Source organism: Malaclemys terrapin, chromosome 3, assembly GCF_027887155.1.
Source record: "Malaclemys terrapin pileata isolate rMalTer1 chromosome 3, rMalTer1.hap1, whole genome shotgun sequence".
NCBI lineage: Eukaryota > Metazoa > Chordata > Testudines > Emydidae > Malaclemys > Malaclemys terrapin.
This window is the reverse complement of record NC_071507.1, coordinates 9,120,592-9,135,319: the sequence shown is the minus strand read 5'-3', so window position 1 is coordinate 9,135,319 and position 14,728 is coordinate 9,120,592. Positions and strand designations below refer to the sequence as shown.

The window sequence follows — 14,728 nt, the reverse complement described above, 5'->3', positions numbered from 1 at the left end:
GCCCATAACTGTGTATTAATAATTTCCCACACTTGTTTTACAAAGCCTACATCCTACACAATAAGAAGTTATATTTACCAGTGGCAAATGCTTATTAGTGCTCCTCTGTCTTTGATGTAGTCCCATTTCCTTTACAGGTCCTGAACAATTTCCATGTTTTGAAAGTTGAGGGATTTCCTCTTAAAAATAAAATACAATAGCAAATGACGGGAAGCTGGCCTCCATGAAAGATTTCTCTTTATTTTCACTTTCAGCTGCAATCCCTATCACAGCCCGCTCACTTCCCTCCCACTCCACATGCTGATTTTAAAGTAGTTTGGAAAAGAAAAAACACACACACACACACACACACACTCAATATCTGGGACTTACAGGTGACTACAGATTGTTACTAGATTGCCTCCCCTGTTGTGTTAACTGCTAAGCTAGAAAGCTGCTACACTTTAAATATACAACAGATTCTTTTTCCTTTCAAGAGATCTATATAGCACACCCTAGGTAAGCAGGGGGGCTCGCTTCCTAACTCAAAAGCCAGCAGGGAAGAAAAAGGTAGCCCAGTCAGTTTCCAGTACAGCGTGAAAGTGTCAGTATTGGTGTTATTGCTGGTCTTATTTTTGAGGGCTCTGCTAAGGAGTAAAGTCTTAAATATGCAGTAAAAAGACTAACACTGCTTCTACTCTGAAACCTTAAATATGCAGTGTGGCTGTAGCTGTGTTGGTCCCAGGATATTAGAGAGACCAGGTGGGTGAGGTAATATCTTTTATTGGACCAACTTCTGTTGGTGAGAGAGACTTGCAAGCTTACACAGAGCTCTTCAGGTCTGGGAAAACTAACTCAGTGTGTCCCTGCTATGAAATGTGTCCACATACGAAATGGAACAGATTGTTTAGCATAAGCAGTTAATGCATATTTCAAGAGACCATTCAAGGGGAAGTCCCACTTGGGCTGTCAGCCCCAGGGTGGCAGGGCTCCCGCTGCCAAAGGCAGCAACAGGCAATGTGAGCAATGCAGCGTCTACAGGGACACTACATTGACCTAAGTGCTAGGTCTCTCGCGGAGGTGGAGTTATTAGGTTGGCATAGTGGGCAACTTACATCGGTGGGAACAAGTTGACTTGGAACATTTGGTGCCATAAGTGTCAGTGTCATGAAGCCACTGAAATCAGTCTGCTTGATATCAACTAACAGGATTCTTGTTTCCCACATCTATGCACTAACTCACTACTCACTCAGATTGACTTCTAGGAGTTTAAGTCAAATTATAGCTGAAGACAACAATGTTCAGACAACAAGAGGCTCCTTCAATAATTAACAAGGCCACAGAGCTCAGAAGAAAGGGATTTTGGACTTTCACCATTCATCCAAGGGTTCCGATGAGGCTCAGTTTACCAGAGGGGATGTGGAGATATGGGTTAGAGGTCATATCTATATCTGCATCCACAAGAGTCCCACTCGTACAAGATTGCTAGGACTATCATAAAACATGCTTTCTAAAAGTGTTCACTACTAACAAAACAAAGAACTCCACTGATACAAAAATGTTCAAGTCGTGTTCAAAGCACGTAATGCACTGAAATACTCTTCAGTCCATGTGTCTTGGCTCTCGGCTTCTGTATGGATTATATCTTGCAGTTGCAGCAAAAAGCTGTTTGAATGGTACCTATGAATTGATAGAATATCTTTGTGACTAAGGCTCACAACAGATTAGTGCAGACTCACTGTAAGTGTTTGTTTGCTGAAATGGTAAGGCTACTACCAAATATTTACAAATGGGGAAAAAAAAAAAAAAAAAAACGAACTTTTATTTGATTTAGCATGTTAAGATGATCACTTAACAAGAGAGGCATAAACACTTCTTCCCATTGATTCAACAGTATTTATAATCTTGATCTTCTAAAAGCCTCAGTACAAAGGGTTTGTTTGGCCTTCTTTATGGAGAGAGGGAATAGGCAACTGGAATGTTTATAGAACTCCTGCCAAAACCTTCTTAGCAGTGAAATAGACTGCACAGTATACTCTTCCTTTAGTAAACTAAACAAAACTATTTCAATGTTGGAGCAGGTTTTTTTTTTTTTTTAAAAAAAAGCCATATGACCCTTTAAAATTCTGTGTGAAATTATATTAGTTATGTATTAAAATATATATAAAAATAAAAAACAAACACCCCTTACCCATTACTACACACTTTCTAATCAAATCCACTGTAAAACATAAGGACTTAAAGTTATTTTGCCTGTATATCACTAAGGAATGCTCTGCTTTAAAGCAACAGAGGGTCCTGTGGCACCTTTGAGGCTAACAGAAGTACTGGGAGCATAAGCTTTCCTGGGTAAGAACCTCACTTCTTCAGATGCAAGTCTGCTTTAAAGCCAGATTTGAAAATGGACACAGAGTACGATAAAAAGATACTGGCCCAAACCCCCAGCAGGTGCAAATGGACACAGCTCCTTCAAATTGAATGGCTCTATGGCAATTTAACTAGCTGAAAAGTGACCCGCTATTACAGGAATGCTGAAATTGACTCTGATCCTGAGCCTGCAGGATCCTACATACTCTACTCCTCTCTTCCTCTAGATGTAGCACTTTGGCCTCATGACATAGCATATCAATTCTCAAATCACAGATTTTAGGGCTAGAAGGCACTATTATGATCATCTATTCTGACCTGCTGTACGACATAGGCCACAGAACCTCCTGCATTGATTCCTGCACTACCTGCTGATTCCTGCACCAAGCCCATATCTTATGGTTGAGCTAGATTTCAAAAGAGATGCTCTTAACCCTGTTGACATCAATTGGAGCTTTACCATTGACTTCAAGGGGGCCAGGATCTCATCTCGTGCTTGCCTCTCTCTGCAGCCCACAGAGAACTCTATATCGGAACCTCCCTATCCCCAACATTCCACGTGCCATCAGGGGTCAGTGCACTGCCCTTACCACTCCACTGGGGGAAGAGGTCAGAGGGGAGGGACATTAAAGATAGTCACAGCTTCTCATACACCAACCGTGACTTTCATAGGTCACTGTATAGGTATCTGAAATGGAAACAACTGTTCTTTCTCTTTCATAAGGTCTGTTCCCTAAATTTATTAAAACTGTTATCAAGTACTAAATGTTTTTAATCACCTGGTTCATGTTACAGAATAAAATTCTATTGTTTGGAACATAATTCATCTTTATTAGTTCACAACATCTGCTGGCTGGTACTAAGCAGGTCTGACAGCAACCAATTTCCTGTTGCTGCACTGTGTTACAGAACCCATAACATAATTCACAAACAATATTAATAGGTGCATGGACATTGTTATATTCCTACATACACAGCAATCACAAGAGTCATACTAGGCCACAAAACAACAAGGTCAGGTAGAGCACACTACACTATTAAAATCATCTTTCAAAGCCTCCCTGAGCTGTATAGCTCCGCACTGAGGTCTTCTAATAGCCCTTGTAGCTAGATGTTCAAAGTCAGCAGACAGCCACTTCCCCTCCGCCCTCCACCCCCACAGAAACTTTTCTCCTTTGCTTCACAGATATTATGCAGGCCACAGCAGGTGACTATAACCATTAGGATATTTTTCCTCACTGGAGGTCCAATCTGGTAAGTAAACAATGTCAGCGACCCTTCAGATGGCCAAAGGCACATTCAACTGTCATTCTGCACCCACTGAGCCTGCAGTTGAAGTGCTTCTCAGTGCTGTTGAGGTGCCAGCGTACGGCTTCATGAACCACGAGCGCAAGGGGTAGGCTGGTCACCCAGGATCACTCTTGGCATCTCAATATTTCCAATGGTAATCCACTAGTCAGGAAAGGAAGTCCCTGCCTCTAGCTTTCTGAACAGTCCTGTGTTCTTGAAGATGCAGGTGTCATGTACCTTCCCTGACCAGCTCACACTGATGTCAGTAAACTGTTCCCGGTGATCTACCAGCATCTGCAATACCATGGAAAAGGAGCCCTTTCTGTTGATGTACTGAGGCAAGGTGGTCCGGAGCTAAATGGCATGCATGTCCCTATTTTATCACCACATTGCAGTTCAGGAACCCCACTGCTGCAAAACCATCCAGCATGTCCTGCACATTGCTCAGAGTCACAGTCCTGCATAGCAGGAGGCGATTAATGGCCAAGCGCACGTGCATGACAATGGCCCCTGCAGTGGATTTCTTGACTCCAAATTGATTCTCAACTGACCAGAAGCAATCTGGCATTGCAAGTTCCCACAGTGCAATTGCCACTCACATCTCAACTGTCAGTGCAGCTCTCAGTTTGGTGTCCCTGAGCTGGAGGACTGGGGTGAATTTGGCACACAGATCCAGGAATGTGGTCTTACGTATCCAAAAGTTCTCCAGCCACTGCTCACCATCCCAAACCTACATAACAATGAGATCCCACCTGTCAGTGCTTGTTTCTCGGGCCTGGAACTGGTGCTCCACCATCTCCCTACAGCTATTCCATGAATGATACCAAGAACCTTGAATTGTTTCTATGTCCCACAGCAATCTAGCCTCCAAGAAAACATCACATTCCCCACGGCTCCTCTTGTGCCTATGCAAATGCAAGCACAGGGTACCTGATCCTGCAGTAACGCTCATGACAATAGTGCAGAGCTGTGAAGGCTCCATGCTTCCATCAGAGATGCCAGGCAGCAAGGAAGGCCGCATGGGTTTGTGGGTCTTTGAAAAGAAGGTGCAAAATATTATGGGCTGCAGATGAAATTATAGGATGGAGAGCATGTTATGGGAATTTGACCACATGCTTCCAGTCACTCCTGCGTAACTCGTTTCAGCCCCATTAGGCACTGCAAAAAATTCCCAAAATAACCTGCACTGGATAGTGGTGAGTTGCACAGAGTTGCACTGCACTCTGCATCCATACAAGCACTCATGGTGAAGATGCGTACTGCCAACACAAGGAGCCCAGTGTGTGCACACACAAGCGATTTAATAACTGCAGCGGCTATATGCATGGTAATTTAGGTCTACATAATTTTGTGGTGTAGACATGGCCCTAGATTTAGGCAAGGGACACACATACAGCAGGGGGAGAATTTTTGAGGTCTTTACTGTGACCAGAGCCAGTATTCTGGCTGACTTTGCATGGACCTGCCAAAAAGAACTTTTCCCCTCTACTAAACACCTCTATGTAGGGGGCCACCTTCACCATGGTAGGAGAGCACAACCACAGCTCGATACTAGCAAAGCCAGAGGGCCTACCCTTCTCAAAAGGGGTAGGGTGAGGGCTGGGCCATGGCCCCTCCCGCACTGCACACTGGCCAACAGAGCTGAACGTGTTCAAAAGGTGATCAAGCTGCCACTTCGGCATATGCTGCTCCGGATCCCCAAGAGAAATTCTGTCCGAGTCCACCATAGTTCCAATTAGAGCTGCCAATGAAATGCAACACGTCTGCACCGTACCCCCAAACACAGGCCTGTACTGTCCAGGCAAAAATCTTGCTATTCATTTCCGCATGGAGGGGCAGTAATATTAATAGGTCTCCATGATTCCTAAAGTATCAATGTCTATTTTCATTGTCCGAAATTTCTTTAAAAAAAAAAAGAAAGGGGGGGGGGGCGCAAATGTATCCTAATTTTGTTACAGGCAGACATTTGCTTTTCTTTTAGAATGGTACAAAAGCGCAATTTTTGTGCTACTTCAAAACAACTGAAGAGCACGGCTGAAATTTTTCAAAAATTGCCTAGGGCATTGCGAGACACTAGGTGGTACTTTTTCAGAAGCAGCTAATCAGTGGTTCTCAAACTTGGGCCGCCACTTGTCAGGGAAAGCCTCTGGCGTGCCGGGCCGGTTTGTTTACCTGCCGTGTTTGTAGGTTTGGCCGCTCGTGGCTCCCACGGGCCACGGTTCGCTGCGCCAGGCCAGTGAGGGCTACAGGAAGCAGCACAGGCTGAGGGACGTGCTGGTCGCCCTTCCCGCAGCCCCCATTGGCCTGGAGCAGCGAACCGTGGCCCGTGGGAGCTGCGATTGGCCGAACCTGCGGACTAGGCAGGTAAACAAACCGGCCCAGCCCACCAGGGGCTTTCCCTGCACAAGCGGCAGCCCAAGTTTGAGAACCACTGAGCTAAATGACTCAAGGAGACACATGGAACTAGTGCTTCTGAGTCACTTAAGCACATATGAAAATCCCACCCATTAATCTCAAAGGGAATTGTGCGCATCTAAATCCCCAAGGCAACTTAGGAAAAAAAAAAACAGTCACTTCAAATTTAAATATAATTAAGTTAGGATTGAATGATTACAAATGATAGCCCAGCTGTAAATCAAAGGCAGCAGTGTACTTTGTGCATGGGCGCCTTATAAACAATTACTACAAGAATTAGAGACAATTAAAATACAAGACATCTTATGGGTCTATAAAATTGTTATTTTGTAAATGTTCAAATGAAGGCCCAATCCTGCAATGGATCGATCCCCATTTTGTCTCTATCCGGTTGCAGGATCAGAATGCAGGTGAGCTGGTCTCTAGGATCCTGGTCAGAAATTGTATGCATTTTTGCCTGGGACTGCTTTCTCCTCCAGATCAAGCTATTCAGAGGAAAACGTACCCAGCCACCTGTACAGCACGCTTTTTGAAGAATTCGATAAATCATCATTTACCTCTCATGCTGGCTGGACAAGAGAAATAGTCCAAAAATCTCAAGCGATCTGAAGCTTCTGTATTTAAGCTCGCTTCTGCCTCAGGCTAGCGCAGGAATGGGCGCAGGGCCATATTAGAATAGTACTTCGCCAGCTTCTCTAGCTTCAAAACATCTTATCAAAGCAGCAGAATTCAACTGATCCAAAACTATTAATCAATAGGTAACCTGTATCTTGAGTTATGCTGTTCTCCCATTGCACACAAAGGCCGTTCTTAGAGAAAAATGCGTCACCACTACGACAAAACCCTGAACGTCCAGAAATGTATTGTTCACCATCTATTTTGTATTCGTTATGAATCTTGTTAGGCAGGGCAAAGTGGAAGAATACTGTGCCAGGAGGACAGTCCTTGAAATAGTAGCCGCATCCTTCATGTATCATCTTCTCTAGGAGAGGGTCCATGGGTTGCCAGTGTTTAATAGAGCATCCCAGTCCAAGCTGCAGGGAAACACAACAGAGCAGAGCTCTTGAGACCAAGGTGGGGACTCCAAGGGTATGTCCACACTGCAAGAACAAAAAAGTAGCAGTGTAGACATTCCTGCTAGGGCTCGGAAACCCCCCTTCCTCCCTGGGTCTCAGAGCCCAAATGGGAATGTCTACGCTACAATTTTGAGCCCCAGAACATGAGCTGAGAGAGCTGCAAATAGAGGACCCAGGCTCTCAGACATACTGCCGCAGGGTTCTTTGTTTTGCCATGTAGTGCACTCTGCCTCAAGAATGGAGCAAGGCAGAGCCCTAGCACCAGAAGGTCTGCACATGACCAAGTCCAACCCTTGAAAGTCGCAGGCGCAGCTCTCACCTTTGTGGGGCTCACCCATGCCAGTGGACAAGCCACATCCCAAGGGCCTACATGCATGATCAGGGTCTCAACCATCCGGGTTACCTTGGAACGGAGCAGTATCTGCTGTCAGCAGCCTTCCAGGAAAAGTTCAGAGGGTGACTGCCATGACTCACTTTGTTCTAATGTTATGATTTATATTGGGGTAGCACCCTGAGACCCTAATCACAAACTGGGCCACAGTGTGACAGAACTTTACACACACCGATAAAGGCCCGCCTCTGCCCTGGAAAAAAAACAAACAAAAAGAAAGTACAGAAAAAAAGAACCTAAGAGCTAATGCCACTTTCCAGCTCATTATGAAACTCCCACTTGCTTTCCTCCACTGCCAAAACCATCCATCAGCCCTGACCTTATACCAATCCCTTGATTCTTCCAATTCATAAACTGCTGGGACTCCACAACGTACACATCACCTGGCATGCAGACGTGGCAAGCCATACTCTCCGTTCCTCATTCTGCATAGTAATTCTTAATAGAATAACCCCCAGGAGCTGTAAATTGGGAGTCAGGTTATCAACGGCTATCTAGTCTCTCATGCATCTTACTCATATCATCATCATCATCATCTTCAGGGCGAAAGGCGTCGTTTTAGATCCTTTGGAATATTACTGAATCCTTGCGCGGAGATGTTCGATCTTCTCTCTTCTCAGCTACAGAGGACCTTATTTTTGTGTGAGTGCTCCTAGAGAGGAAGGGAGAAATCTGCTGGCATCTCTGGACTCTGGTTTGGCTGTGAAGAAGGGACAGATGTGACACTAACGGAATCTTGTTCTTTTGTCAGCTTCACACGGTCCCTGGAGTACGAGCATCCAAGCTCCAAGGCAATAAACACAGCGTCTGTAAGTACCAATTTTGTACATTTTCCTCATCTCCTTTTACGATGAGGTCTCTTCTTTCCCTTGCCCCAAAACCAGCTATCCTAGATTAATTAATCCAGCAAAAAAAGTTCTTTATTGTGGTTTTGCTATTCTGAGCAAAGTTGGCTACCTTAATACTTCCTGTGTCTTTAAATCAACAAGATATCAAACAAGCACCATTAAAGATAAAAATCAATCTGTACCTCAGAATTTGATTGGAATGAGGTATTTGCTCTATCTTGTGCACACAGAACAGGAAATACCACAGATGCCAGGGTAAACTGAACTACCACTGGCATAAGTGCAATTTATATTTGTACCAACTGTGCATTATCTCAAAAAACCACCACAGAGGTCATGCACGCAGAATTTTCTCATTGTTAGATCTACCCTTTCCTTCAATTCTTTTGATGAGTGGGTATGTGCACACACATCCCTCTATATCAAATTCTAGTGTTTTAGTTATGGGTCATAAAAAAAAAAAAAAAAAAAAAAAAGGATGAACAGTGAAGAGATGCGTGTCTCACTGAAGCTTTAATGTTATCAGATGTGTATAACTCTGGATTTAGACAGAGGTTTTGACAAACTGTAAGGCCAGCTGCACATACACATTTTAATTAGCACTGATTACACGGAATGAAGCCAGACTCTGCATTTGCTTCTTCCAGTACACAAGAGGAAGAGAATGGTTTCATGCAAGTCTAAAATGTGATTGAATTCATAACTCTCTCCTTTTTTGAAGAGAGCAAATTAACCCGTGATGGTCGACCACCTGTTAGAAACATGACAGCAGTGCTGTGAAAAATGTCTCTTAGAAGATCTCTCGGTGGTTGTAGGTGTGTAAGCAAGGTTACTGTTCCTTCTTTGGATTTCCAACCATAAGCTGTAAAGAATCACCTTGAAATATCTCACCTAATACTTACCCAGAATTTAAATTTAAAACAAAACCTTCAATAATTAATTTCACAATAAATATAAATCAGAATATTCACTGCATAAGCAGAAAGTGCTCATCCCCGAAGACAAACATTTTAAATAAAGAGACCTTTAGGATGGGTTTTGAAAACAAGCTTTACTTAGTTGTCATGAATTATTAATCAGGCAAAATCTCTTTTGTTGCCCTTTATATACACATTTGATTCCCCAGTTTCAAAAATCAAACTGACACTTATGTCTCTTGTACAAATACCCAACCTTTTAAAAAATGCTCTGGGCATTATAAATACATTTTTTCATGAATATGGAAACAGCAATTCTATACATAGCCATTTTAGAGAATTGCTTCAAGTCATTGTAAAACAGACAACAGTAGGAAACTGAGTGGAATGTCATTATGGCAAACCTCTTAAAAATGGAATAAAAAAAACTCTCCAGTCAACTTTGGGTCATTTTTTCTCCTCCAAACTTAAGTGCATGCTTAAGTGTTTTGCTGAATCAAAGCCTGAAAGGGACATTATGTTTAAACAGGACCATGTGGTATAAAGAAAAACCAAAATAAAGGCCTTTTTTGCAACTCCAAAGAATTATTTCTAAAGACTTGAGGGTGCGGGGGGGTGTTTTGAAAACTACATTTCAGCGGCCTTGATGCTACAGCCTTGTATATTCTGAACCCAGCAAAAACACCAACAGAAAATGAAACCTGAAACACTACAGTACACAAGCAATTAGAGGATTCTAATATATTCTTTTGTAACAGGGAATAGATACAAGAGAAGGTTACTTTATAACAAAGTACTACCACAATCCATCTTTGGGGACAAGAGGAACTAACTCCTTGATAATACTTGGATGACGTTTTTCCATTGCATCGCTGGGACAGCACATTGACAAGAGATCAAAGGCCTGATTTGCCACTGCATTGCCCCATTTTCACCCTGGTGTAAGGCCATGGAGTCTGTCAGCTGGAAACATGACGGCATTGATGTCAGTGGAATGACACTGGTGTCAAACAGGAGCAATGCAGCAGGCTCTAAGCCTTCCCAACAAGTGTACAGGAACATATGTCTCCAACATGGAGTAATAAAAACTGAGAAGTGCAGAGTAACTCAGCAGGGAGGTTTAACTAGGCAGCTTTAAACTCCAATATTGCACCAACCACACAGCAAGGAAAAAATCCTGTTGACTTGAGTGGAGCCAAGATTTCACTCCAGACTGGTCTCCAGGTGTAAATTGGAACAACTCTGTATTATGCCAGTAGTGGCCAATGTCCACAAGGGGCCACTAAGGCAGCTGAGGATTGCCAATCAATCATTATTCTTCTTCCCAGTCACATGCCCTGTGCAGCAGGGGCTGGGGAGGAGCATGTATGCTTTCTCTACATCACAGAGGAGCTTTCTGCACTGCGGTGTTCCTTGGGCATCCTCTACGCCAGAATTAGAGTGCAAAGCTTCCTGCCCACAGTCCTATCACACCGGCGGGTACGCTTGAAATCAATACGAAAAAAAGGCGTTTCTTCTCTTACCTTATTCTGATCTGTCCAGTAAAAGAAAAATCCATGTGGATCTGTTCTAAGAAGAATTGGAGTCACAACAGTTGAATCCTACAAAGAAAGGGTAAAAAATATGAACATTAAACTTGCAAGGCAGATACTACAAGGCCATCCACCTTATCTTCACTGTTAACCAATAACAGTCCTAACAGCCACCAATCACAGAATGTCACTTACACAGTTTAATCCCACTTCCCAAATCTCCATTTTGATGTCATAATATATTTCTAAGTAGTTTAAAATGTTTTCGTCTTCTACATTCTGTATATGTGCAAGAGAGAGAACATGTGCCCAATAATGCTCAGTTATACATATTAAATTACAGTAGGAATCTTATTAATTCTGTTTTCTATTTAAATACTTCCTATTTTTGTCTGTTATTCACATATGCGGTATTTATAACTATATACATTTTTCTGAAAGCAGTTAAAAATCCACTTGTGAAGTCCATATGTGGAATCATTGAAAATTTTATAAAAATTATCCTGAAAGCGGATGTATGTTTCTACTAGCCAGTTACTGCTCATGTAAAGCTTTGAAGCTCACCCATTTCCCACACAACAATAAATAAGGCCAAATTCTACGTATCTTTAGAAAATATGGCTCTGATTGATCCAAATTAAAATCAAATGTGCTGAAGATTTAAAAAAAAAAAAAAAAAAAAAAAAAAAAGAACCACACCCCACACACCCCATAAAACACAATTTAATCATGCAAGTTGCAGTCTGATATTACTCAATGTTCTTTTATTCGAAAAACAGATGCACTACACATAAAAATGTTAAAAAGCAGGAGAATGTTGGTCTTAAATACTTATATGGCCCCTTTTACTGTAGTATCTGAGCACCTCACAATCTTTAAACAGGTTTATCCTCACAACACCCCCCACGATGTAGGGCAGTGCTATTAACCCAGTTTTACAGATGGGGAAACAGCACAAAGAGGTTAACTGATTTGTCCAAGGTCACACAAAGTCTGTGGTAGAGTAGGGACTTGAACCCCAGTGTCCCAATTCCTAGGAGAGGGCCCTCACCACTGAAGCATCCTTCCACTCCATAGACAAGCTTTTAAACACTGGCGATCCTGTCTGGCCTGGAAAGGTATTACATTTGCTGCAGCAAATACTATCTTAAGAAAAGTGATCCAACACTGACCATCTCAACAAGAGCCATTGGTCTTGAGAAGATAACCAGTGGCCTGGCCACCATGGACCACAGAATGGGAGCCAGATGGCAAACTGATTTGTTGGGTCTTCCCATAGGGTACATACACATGGTCTGCTTCCTGCAGTGTTTACACAAGAACACCAAGTGCAGCAGTGGCAATCTGGTCATGGGAGTCAGGGTAGGCCTCATGTGGATGCTTTCCTCAGGGGTGGACTGCACTTCAGGGTCCAAGGTTTGGACTGTCATCACCATTTCCCCCCCCCCCCCCCCCCCCAACAACAACAAGGGGTGGAACAGTGGTTTTCCTGAGACAGCTGCCTGCCTGTAGCAACCATGTCACCATATTTCCCTTGGTATCCACCCTGACAAGCACTTATTGGTCACACAAGGCCAATGCTGTACCAGTTTATAATTTGTTCTCACTGGCCTCTGTGGGTCAGGACTTGAAGACCCATCTTTCTGATTCAGTCCTCACCAGGGCCACCGCATGGGGAGAATGCACGATGGGCACTGGCTCAGAGGCATTTAGCTTGCTTTCTGACAAGCGGGCTGCGGGAAGGGCGGCCAGCACATCCCTCGGCCTGCACTGCTTCCCGCAGCCCCCATTCGCCTGGAACGGCGAACCGCGGCCAGTGAAACTGCTTGTCAAAAGCATAAACAAAACACTGGAAACATATTTTCTCTAATCTCTTTCAGTTACCTTAACTTTAGCTGTCATTTGTATCAACAGTAGGTGCGTGGGGGGAGGGAGGAAAAATCAGAGAAGTGTGAAGAAGTTTTCATCCCGGCATGAGGACATATACTTTATAGGACCAAACTATGTTTCTTGTGGACGTACAAGGAATGCAGCATCAATCCTTCATGAGGATTATCTGACAAAACTAACTCACATGTGACATTATCTGCTTTGGAGACATGATTATTTATGGAGTACTTTATGTCAGCTTTACAAAGCACATAATGCCAGATTCAAATACTCTTACTCATGTTCAGTAGCACTTTACTGCACAAAACACTTTAATTCAACAGATAACAGGTAAAGGTATGAGAGAAGCCTATGTCCTTGCCCTGAAAGTATTACAGTTCAATTCAGAGAAGCACAACACAGGTCACCCACAGTTCAGATGTAAGATCAAGGGGAAACATTGAGGGTAAGAAGCTACAGAAAGGTGGACAGTAATAAGGAAAGAAAACAAAAACACAAAATGCGCTGGCTAGCATTTTGTTAAATGAAAACCAGAAATTCTCTCTCTGAACCTTAAAGTCATAGACCACAAGCAGTGGAATTTGTCTGGTAAACTATACTAGGACATTAAGTGTCCTGAGACAAGTGTTTTGACAGTCAAGTGAAGGGAAAGTCTGATCCATTAACAAAACCACTAGTGGTAGTGTGTATGTATGTGTGTGTGTGTGTGTGTGTGTGTCAGCAAGAGAGGTCATAACAAATTACAAAAGTATGGACGGAGACAAGATATTTTGCTATGATTCAGCAACGCACTTCGGTACCTGCATGTAGTGGCACCGAGACCAAAAGAAAGATAAAATGACACTGCTCTACAGCCTTAGCTAAGAGCCAGTTGGCTTTTAGCTCATGCAGTAGAGACTCATGCACTAAGTTCCAGAGGTCCCAAGTTCAGTCCCGCCCGCCAATAACCAGGGTCTGTCTGTGTTCCACATGTACTAGACACAATGGAAAATAAGTGTAAAACAAACCTAATGAAGAAGAGATTGAGTGGATGTCAGTATCTGTAAAATGTTCTGAAATCTGTTCCTTTCCAAAAGAAATGATTCATATCCCATGACTGCCTTTCCTCAGCCCACCTCTAGACATTTTTTGTGCCGTCTGTACGTAAACTGACAGCACAGGAAAAGAGAAGCAAGTTGCTCCTCTGAAGGATGAGGCACAGAGGACATTTGGAGGGGGCGGAGGTGTTGGGAACGACAGGCATAAAGAGATTATGTCTAGGATTAATCAGTTTTGCTGGTTAATCATTTCAAATCAACTGCTTAAATCCAAAAGCTGTTTGGATGCATCTGTGCAGACGACATACGGCTGTCAAAGTACGATTTTTCAAGTCTCGGGCAGTGGGATGCCAGCTATATTCAGCAGACTTCGTAGTGCCACAAAAAGAATTGCACCAAAGCCTCCAATCCCCATAAAGGTGACAAAAGGGAATCTGCACCATGCGATGCATAAAGAGGAATTATACATAGTCTCTTTAATTAAAGCTTCGGAGTAAAGTAAAAATTTTACTAGAATACAAAATCAAAAGCTGTGCTAAAGCGGCAGATTTTTTTTTTTTTTTTTAAGTCAGGAAATGCAAAAGCAAGAGTTGCTACAAGAACATTATTTCTGCTCTGTTACTAATTTATAACCATTTCTACTCTTGTTTTTCCATGTTAAAAGCACTGCTCTGATATGACAGACTTTATTATGTGTATTACAACAGAACATAAAAGTCCCAACCAAAATTGGTGCCCCACTCCGCTAGAGCAAGAGAGACAGTACCTGTCCCATAGAACTTTTATTTACTGTATTGGACTTTTAAAAATTTTTGTCTACAGCTCTGTCACCCTTATGTCAGCTGTGAGAGACAGCAGCAATGGCTGGGTTCAGACTGTCTCAACGTTCTTGTTTCTAAAATAAGAGCTCTCATCCAGAGCCATACTCCTATTTCTGGTCAAGTATTGACTCACAAGTAGCTTTTTATTTGGGGGCAGGAGGGGAA

The 14,728-nt window shown here is 42.9% G+C and overlaps 1 protein-coding gene across 3 annotated transcripts in view; it reads right to left on the bottom strand.

Annotated features, from left to right (window-relative positions):
- The window catches only part of PLCB1 (phospholipase C beta 1), a 627,096-nt gene that overhangs the window by 599,331 nt on the left and 13,037 nt on the right, over window positions 1-14,728 (bottom strand). For 2 of the 3 annotated variants that reach the window (XM_054022546.1, XM_054022548.1), the window contains exon 2: window positions 10,807-10,884. In XM_054022546.1, coding sequence (XP_053878521.1) covers window positions 10,807-10,884 — 78 coding nt within the window. Of the gene's footprint in view, window positions 1-10,806; window positions 10,885-14,728 lie in introns of those variants that run through there. The other variant, XM_054022547.1, reaches the window with a different exon arrangement.